This window comes from Malania oleifera, chromosome 2, assembly GCF_029873635.1.
Source record: "Malania oleifera isolate guangnan ecotype guangnan chromosome 2, ASM2987363v1, whole genome shotgun sequence".
Lineage (NCBI taxonomy): Eukaryota > Viridiplantae > Streptophyta > Magnoliopsida > Santalales > Ximeniaceae > Malania > Malania oleifera.
This window is the reverse complement of record NC_080418.1, coordinates 118,387,371-118,396,856: the sequence shown is the minus strand read 5'-3', so window position 1 is coordinate 118,396,856 and position 9,486 is coordinate 118,387,371. Positions and strand designations below refer to the sequence as shown.

The 9,486-nt window shown below is 39.8% G+C and overlaps 1 protein-coding gene across 1 annotated transcript; it reads right to left on the bottom strand.

The window, feature by feature from the left end:
* Positions 1-2,530: 2,530 nt before the first annotated feature.
* On the bottom strand, positions 2,531-3,547 carry LOC131149805 (protein S40-7-like). Its single transcript, XM_058100564.1, has one exon. It carries the CDS (start codon positions 3,297-3,299, stop codon positions 2,625-2,627), a length of 675 nt encoding a protein of 224 aa, XP_057956547.1. The 5' UTR covers positions 3,300-3,547; the 3' UTR covers positions 2,531-2,624.
* Between the last annotated feature and the right edge of the window lie 5,939 nt (positions 3,548-9,486).

Here is a 9,486-nt window from a genome sequence, read left to right as displayed (position 1 = left end):
GGTCTAACAATTTCATCGACCATAACTATAAATGATCTAAAGGATCACGAAGTGGATGATTGGTTGACATTATGGAAATAAATATTATCAAATTCCAACCATGACTGGGCACCACCAAAAAACAATGGAGATTTATGCAGCAGGAGAAATCCCAGACATTCACGCTGTCTTGGCATCAGACTGATACATATAGGCATCAAGTGATACATAAGATATGCAAGGAATTAGCTCCACCTGAAGCATCAGGTCATGACCAAGCATATGTGAACCATTATTTTAAAGGAGTCCAAGAATCTTGGTGGTCTTATCTAGAACAGAACTGAACTCTTGACAAAGTATTCATAGGGGAACTAATGTCCATGGTCAATCCTTCTCACAGAAATGTCTTGTTTCTGCGCCCAATTCTCATGATATTATGCTTAGAGAAAGTCTAGAAAGGGCATCTTCAGTTCTCATTTCACTTAATCCCATTACAATTTTGCATTTTTGAAGAAACTTAGGAACCTTTTTCAAGCAGCACTTCCTCTTTACATCAATACTTTGGAAATTAAAATGAAAGAACTACAAACTTTTCTATTAACTTTTCTCACATTTGATAAATTAGGGAATTGAATAAATCTAACACAATCTTTTGAGATGTATGCTACTTGAGCATACTTGATTTCTAATAAATTTTGTCATTGGCTACTTATTTTTCTCTACAAATTTCACAAAGAAGTTGAATTAAAATAAAATTAAAGCATTAAGTTTCACCTCCAATATTATGCGATTCACATAAACCTATAAAGAAAAAATTCTCTCTTTTCTTTGGTGAGTGGGTGTGGATGGTCTGAGCCCGAGTAGCTTGCTAATTGTTTATTTTGTAGAATAACATGTCAATTGCAATGCTCAACTTAGGATGCAGCCAATATGAAATCCAAGACAGTGATCGTACTTCCACATTTGCATCAATTTTCCACAAACAAGGAACAATGTTGCTTATATTTGTGCTTCCTTTCGCTTATGAGTCTTCACAATACTTTCTTTTCTTCATTTGAAATGTTTTCTTACTAAATTACAAGTAACTCAACCACTGAAATAAATACAAAGCTCTACCAGTCCATCCAGAGAATAGTTTTCTACTACGAGGTCCAACTCTTCAATATGCATTAGCTCGTGTCATTAATCCGTAATCTTCAATAGACTTCAATTGTTTCTAGGCACCATTAAAAGACTCTATTCATCAAATTCATTTCGCCCTTATCTTTTTGCTTTAGTGATAGACCAATTGACAAAGAGTATTCAAAAAGAGGTTCCATAGTGTATATTGTTTGCAGATGATATTGTATTAATTGACGAAACTAAGGGCGGAGTAGAGGCTGACTTAGAATTATGGAGAGACCTTTGGAATCTAGAGGCTTTAGGATAAGTAAAAATAAAACTGAATACATGAAATATAATTTTAGTAATGATAGGAGGAATATTGGAGACAAAGTTAAACTTGATGATGAAGAAATAAATAGTACTTGTAGATTTCGATACCTTGGATCTATTATACAAGCTGAAAGAGAAATAGAAGATGATGTAATACATAGAGTTAAAGAAGGTTGGTTAAAATGGAGAAGTGCTTCAAGTGTACTTTGTCACCGTAGAATATCCTTAAAATTGAAAGGGAAGTTTTATAAAACAGCTATAAGACCAACTATGCTATATGGATCAGAATGTTGGGCGACGAAGAAAGATAATATCCAAAAAGTAAAAGTTGTCGAGATGAGAATGCTTAAATGGATGAGTGGTATAACATTGAAAGATAAATTAAGGAATGAACATATTCGTGGTAAGTTAGGTGTAACTCCTATAAAAAATAAGATAAGGGATGAAAGACTCAAATGGTATGCATACTTGTAACGTAGGCCTTATAGTGCATCTATGAGGAAGAGTGACTTAATTACTGTGGGGGCAGTAAAAGAGGTAGGCGTAGACCTAAAATAACTTGAGAGGAAATAGTAAGGATTTAATATCCTTGAATCTATCAAAAGAAATGGTCCACGATCGCATAAATTGGCGAAAAATGATTCATATAGCCGACCCCACTTAGTGGGACTAAGGCTTGGTTTTGTTGTTGTTGTTGTTGTAGACAAAATAAATCCAAACTTAAGCTAATAATGTTCCTTTTATCACCTTTTTGAGCATGCATGTTCATTCACAATGAAAAAGGACCATCAATCCTCTTAACTGGTGTCTTCTAAGATTCCTCATCAAGATCTCATTTCGACACGGATAATGACAGGCTAACATTTCAAGCAAATAAAGGTCATGAACAAGTCATGCACAAGGAGCAGCTACAGACCAGGCCCTTTCACCATGAAATCAAACTTCTACTGAGATGGTTTGGAAGGCCCAAAAAAGGGGGGAAAATTCTATAGAAGTCGTACAAGTTACACACGATCTACTTTCACTTTCCCTATTCAGACAACGCATGATAGAGGTCTTTAAGCACGTTCACATCACTTTCAGATTACGCAAAGAAGAAGCGAGGATAACCAGAGTCTAATAAAGAAGGTACTGAATTTACTCCTAAAAATGCTGAAAACGAAAGCAATATACTCAGTACTTACAATCTCAAATAAAACAAATTAAAGTCATCAATCAATAAAACCTGTCCTTCTCCATACAGCATTCCGAACCTGACGCAGATCTCTTCCCTTTAACGTCCTGCCCACGCCTTCGAGCACCGAACACGCAAGCATCGGCGACCGCGCAGAACTCCTCGCCACAATCTCGTGCGGCGGCAACATCTCGTCATCCTCTTCTTCGTCATCATCATCAATATCATCAAATTCGCGGGTTCTCCGAACCACCTTCGACAACATCGGAACGTCCACCGGCGCCGACTGATATAAGTTCCCCGACGTCGAGGACTGTCGGTCCGGCGGAGGCCTCGGAATCGCCGGAATCATCCTCGAAGACGTTGAGGAAGACGACGACGAGGACGAAACAGAGGGCTTATGATGGAACACTGGGTGCAGAGTGCGGGGCGGCTCATCTTCCGGCAATGCGGCGAGGATGCCGAAACTTTCGGGCCGTCCAAATCCCTTGGATAAGAGACTTCGGAAGGTGGAGGTGGACGGAGGGCTCGGGTGGTGGTTGGATGGCTCCGCGAAATCTCCTGTCCAGAAGACTTCGTCTTCATCGAGCTCGTCGCCGACGCCGGCGGCGAAGTGGGCGGAGCTAGGGCTTTGAGAGAAGACGCCGAGGAATCTGTCGGACGGCGACGGCCTGTTCCGGGCCCGGGAGAGGGAGGTTTCGAGAGAGTCCATGGCGGAGGCAGCTGGGGGAGAGCGAGAGAGGAGAGAGAAGCAGTGAATCTGTGTGTGTGTGTGTGTGTGTGTGTGTGAGAGAGAGAGAGAGAGAGAGAGAGAGGTTGGGTGACGTGGCGAATAATGGGGTAGGCAATGCGAGATGAGATAAACGTGGGATGAATCGGATGACTCGTTGAAGGCGAGAAAGTCGAACCCTTTTGGAAACGAGGAGACTCGTGTTCCTTGGTCAGCGTCAGCGAGGCCGCCATCCCGTGTTCGGGTTTGCTCCAATTCATGTCGGGTCAACCCGTGAACTCCATTATTCCTTGACTGTGTACGTCAAATTCAAGCTCCCTAAATGATCATAATTTAAAAAAAAATAAATTAAATAATCATAATCAAAACTCTGCTCAGCTACTGTCTAACAAAATAAATTCATAGCCTAGATTTAGATTTATATTAATTTAACAAAAATTTAATATAATTTTATACTATATTTTTATTTAAATATATACAAATCTAAACATGTGGCTTGAAATATATATTCCTAAACATCAGACTAAGGAAAATGTTATAATTATTAGGAAAATTAACTAATTTCACTAAATTGGAACGTAATGACTCTGCAAAGACTTTAATGAAGTTGCAAGCCAAAAAGATTGTAGAAAAAAAATAATAAAAATTAACTAATTTCACTAAACTTGAACGTAATGACACTACGAAAACTTTAATGAAGTTGCAGACAACAAAAATTGCGGAACAAAAAATGAATTTTGTAATCCGTGGCAATTTGTCACATTCGCCAACTCATGGGTGACGTGTATCACGTGAATGCTTATATGGATATTATGTGATGCGTGGATTTGTATCTAACATATTCTTGTAGAAAGATCTAAAATATGCAATTGCCACTTGTTAATTATAGTATCTAAGTCTTTTTAAAGAAACATTTCAAAGATATAATTATATTAGAGGGTTAAAAAAAACATTAAATATTTCCATGGATTGATGTTCATCATAGATTGGGAAATCAAATTGATTTCCACCATTAGTTAGGGAGGTTGAATAATATAAATAGGGGTAGAAGTCTCATTTGTAATTGTTCAAGCAAAGTAAGTTATATTTTGTTCTTACCTGCATTCTTCTCCTATTTTGTTTCATTTATTGTTTTGTAAGTTTTGTTTGAATGGGTTAAGCTTGATTTATACTAAGTATTCCAAGAGTGTTTAAGGGTTTCACGAGTTGCAATTTACGATGAAGGTGAATCAAGTACCCAACCTCATCATTCATCTAGGACACCATCTATTTGAGGTTGAAGTTATGTAAAGAACTCAATTCTTCATTTGTAAAATACACCTCAAAGTTGTACTTTATCAAAAAGTAGTGGATTGATCATCGGCACCCGAGGACGTAGGTAATTCTATACCAAACCTAGTTAATTTCTTGTCTTATTTTTTTTACTATTTTATTATTAGTTTCTGCATTACTTTAATTTCTTATATATTCAATAGCAATAGTTGTAGTATTAGTGTTTGGCACAAGTGGGGTGTCCGGCACAACAATTGGTATTAGAGTTAAGTTAAATAGTGTCGATACGGAGGTGTTCCTCTATTAGGATCCTTGATTCCACGTTTGATGCCTAAGAAATACTTTGTCTAAGCGAGTGCTCATAAATCATTGCGGCTCAGTCGCTCCCTGAAGGTCGGCCTGATCAAAGTGGAATTTCATAAGATAAAACGGAGTAGACATAGTTGGTACGTACTATTCATCCTAGGCCTTTTGCTTTGTTGGTTGCTATTGAATATATAGAAGATGGTAGAAACTAGTGCAGTAGTAGAACAAACTCTGTCCACATGAACTCCAACCCCTTCGGCTTCGACATCATCATCGAAGACGATAGCAAATGCTCGGTTTGAGGTGGAGAAATTTGATGATACCAATAATTTTGGTATATGGCAATGTGAGGTGATGGACATTTTGTATTAGCAAGAACTAGATATTACTTTGGATGATAAACCAGTAGATATGAGTGACAGAGATTGGGAAAAGATCAATCGTCAGGCATGTGGTACGATTCATCTGTGTCTTGCTAAAAACCAGAAATATTGTGTTACGAGGGAGACATCTGTAAAGAATTATGGAAGACATTAGAAGATATATTTATGACCAAGAGTCTGAAAAATCAGTTCTATTTGAAAAAGAAATTGTTTCGCTTCTAGTATCAACCAAGTATTTCGATTAATGACCACATAAATGCTTTCAATAAAATTTTGGCCGATTTATTAAATTTGGATGAAATGGTGAAATATAAGGATAAAGTCATATTGTTACTGAATTCTCTCCTTGATGAGTATGAACATTTGACTACCACTTTATTGTATAGGAAAGATAAAGTTACTTATGATGTTGTTTGTACTGCATTGATTAGTACTAAATGTAGAAAGAAAGATCAAAGGGTCCATAAGGAAACAGCAAAAGCACTAACAATAAGGGGACGTTCTCAGAGTCGTATGCCTGGAAGGAAGAGTAAATCTCATGGGAGGAGTAAATCTCGTGGGAGACCTGCTAAAGATGAATGCGCCTTTTATCATGAGAGGGGGCATTGGAAGAAAGATTTCCCTAAATTACAACGGAAGAATAAGGGCAAAGCACATTCCAATGCCAATATAGCCAATGGTGATGGAAGTGAGTGAGATTTTTCTCTTGTTGGAACATCTTCATCACATTATTTTGGTGAGTGGATGTTGGATTATGGTTGTTCCTATTGGCCTGGTAGTATGTCTAGAGGGGGGTGAATAGACTTTCTTCCGTGATGTGCTCACTTTCTACAAACACAGAAATCTTACCAAGAGCAAGTGCATAAAATTGCCGTGTAAAAGGAAATGTAGAAAATCATGATAATAATGTAAATGAGATATGAGAGAAGAAAATCTTAACACAAAGATATTTACGTGGTTCGGCACCCTGCCTACATCCACGCTTTGAGACCAACTCAAGGATTCCCAAAATCCACTATAATCCTCCTTCGGGCAGAGAAGCCAATACACACCAGCTCACAAAGAGCTTCAACAAGGTGCTCACTTAGAGACACCCAAAAATAGCTCACAAAGAGCCTTTGTTTACAAAAGGTAGATGAAAATTAAATGTAAGCTTGAATGCTCCCTTTGAGCTAATTTAAACCAATAAAATCCTTACTCAATATCCTCTTGTCAATAGAATAAATGCAAGGCTAAGAGCAGCAAGAAGAGGGCAGGTGAGTTTGTGAGCAAACCCTAAAAATAACAACACCAATGAATGATCTTCTTACAATATAATTTTCTAGGTGAGAAGTAAATGCTATTTACTCCTATTTATACACTAAATGGGCGAGTGCAACGCTGGAGAGCCGTTGGGCATTTATGAATGTAAGACAAAATTTCAAAATAGTCGTTTGCAACATTTAATGTTCGCTGCTGCCCGACGTTCGTCGACGAAGCCCTGTGTTCGTCGACGAACTCTTCAGTAACTTCGTTGATGAAGCGCTGTATTTGTCGATGAGTTGCTGATTCTGAATTCAGGTACCTCTTGGTATATTTTTGTCGACAAGAACCTGTGTTCGTCGACGAGTTGTGGCTCTAAATTCAGATGCCCCTCAGTATCTTTTCGTCGATGAGAACCCTGTGTTCGTTGACGAAGTTTGTGCTTACTCGTCGACGAAGCCCTGTTTTCGTCGACGAGATCCTTTTTCTTAAAATATTTGTCCTTTAAGTTTTTAACAAGGTTCTTGTCCGTTTGGGGGTTTCTTTATACACTTTTAGATGACTTTACTAGTATTTTGTTGTGTGTGTGTGATACGCCCTTTTCTTGCTCTTAGTATTGAGTTTCACTCTATGTACAAGGTATTTACAAGATGGTATCTCTCTTATTTACACACTCATTTTTTCACATGACTTTGTACATTTTTTGTATCGTTCATGAATGCTTTGAGAGACTTGTGCTTCTGGTCATGGCACGAGTTACTTTGATTGTTTGTTGGTTCAGATGCCATTCTGTATACCTGAACATGTCTTAGAGAAACGTTAGTGACCTTAAGAGTAGCTAATGGGTTGTTAACATATGAAAACATAGTAGGAATGAAAGACCTTTAACTATTTGGTCTTAACATTCTCCCACTTTTTGATGATGGTGATCCATTAGTGTCTCTTAAAAAATAAATGCTCCCCCTTACTAAATAGAATGGTTTAGAATTTAAATAAAATTCTCCCCCTTAATGTTTGCATTTTATGAAAGAGTATTTTATTTAAATTTTGACAGCATGTCGTTTATAAATACAATAGTTTCCATTTAGTCCTGCATAAACTATGACAGTCCAGTATATCAATCAATCAAGTACGCGGATAAAGCATTTATACTCAAAGGATGCAATGATTGTTCCATTACTAATTATATGTCGTGTTTACAATGAGTGATTAAGGCTAATAGTAACAACTAGAATTACATCCGCATACATCTGAAAAATAGATCTAAAACTACTTCTCCCCCTTTGCCATAATCAAAATTGGGGGGATAGTGGAGACGGCATGCTACTCGTGAGGGCGACCCAGTCGATCAAATAGGGCAGCAAAAGATGCGTCGAGAGTGTTGAAATGAGCGCGGTTAGCGCTTTCTAGACGAGCAAGAGATGCATCAATAGAGTCAATTCGATGGCGGTATCGAAGCTCGGACTGCGTCATAGCATGCTAAAGCTCGTCCAGGCGTGTCAGTATGTGACCATAGACGGGGACCTCATGCTCGCCTTCTTCGTCTTCGTCTTCGACTTCAGCTTCAACTTCCAAGGCAGCCTCAATCTCATCGACGGGAATAGGGCCCTACTCGTGGGCTTTGACCCACGTGTTAGAGGCTTCGTCCTTTTCAAAGTGCATGCGACGAAGAGTCACTTCAGTGTAAATATCTTCAGGCGCAGGACAAATACAAGGCAGGTCGGCACGAATGAGGTCGAAGTGATCGAAGAAGGTTGTGAGGAGACGACCGTTTGGGAGATAGCCGCGTTGCCGCTTGAGGTCTTCTTCCATGTTCTAAACGATGATGGAGGGGAGATGTATACCCCGCCCAACCCAGAGACAGTACATGCAAAATATGTCGCCGAGGGTAACTCGATCCCGGCCACCAGTTCGATGACACAAGTTATATGTGATGATGTGGTGGAGGACCAGAAATTCCACAGTGAGGTCCTTGGATTTTGGGCGAGTGAGTGCAGAAATACGAGGGTTACTGATAATGAGCTTGAGTACGGTGTGGGAGTCGAACTAGTCGAAGCGGGTCGACCAAGAGGACTTGGGGATGCCACAAAGAGGATAAGAAGTGCAACCCAATACCGCGGAGAATGTATCGTCGGAAAGCCGAATGACGGTGCCTCGAATGGTTGAGTAAGCGGCAATGCCGCGATATGAAGGGACGAAATTCGCATAGAATTCGCGAACAAGATCTTCATAAACTAGTTCATCGAGATTGAAAAGAGCATCCCATCCGAGGGCTTGAATCTTGGCGAGAAGAGCAGGGAAATGAAGCTATAAAAATTCAGAGGGTACGATTTTGCCATACACGACATGGCACTTGACAATGTCGGTTTGGTATCGGTGGGCGGCTTTAGAGGAGACAAAGCGAGGGTCGGGATTAGCCGGAGCAGGACCAGAGGCGGAGCGAGAGGATCCTTCGCCGGCTTCAGTTTGAATGTGCCTGTGTTTGGGGCGAGGAGCCACGGAGGGATGGAGAGAAAAGCACGGCCGAGAGGAAAGAGATGGGGGTTTGAGGGAGGAGACAATCGAGGGAGGAGCAGCTAGTAGCGTGTGGGAGGAGACAACTGAGGGCGGAGGTGGTGGCGCAAGGTGGGCGAAGGAACAACACAGAGTCGAGAGAGGGAGATGTGCGGGAAGAGGACTAGGGTTTGTTTTGTTTTATTTTGAAGAAATAAGTACCCCAACAAATTTCGTCGACGAGAACCTTGTGTTCGTCGACGAAATATAGTATTTTTGGGCGACGAATGCCCTGTATTCGTCGACGAATTATGCGTATTTCTTGGCGACGAAGACCCTGTGTTCGTCGACGAGAACCTGGAGAAAAGAAATAAATATTAAAGTGAAAAGTAGGGAAAGTAAGAGTGGGGGTAGGATCCTATAGTATGTTTGAAGGAGTGCATATTCCTAGGGTATGCCGAATTTTTTGAAAT

Bases quoted from the DNA above. Each gene is read 5' to 3' on its own strand.
- LOC131149805 (XM_058100564.1), bottom strand. From the start codon at position 3,299: ATGGACTCTCTCGAAACCTCCCTCTCCCGGGCCCGGAACAGGCCGTCG.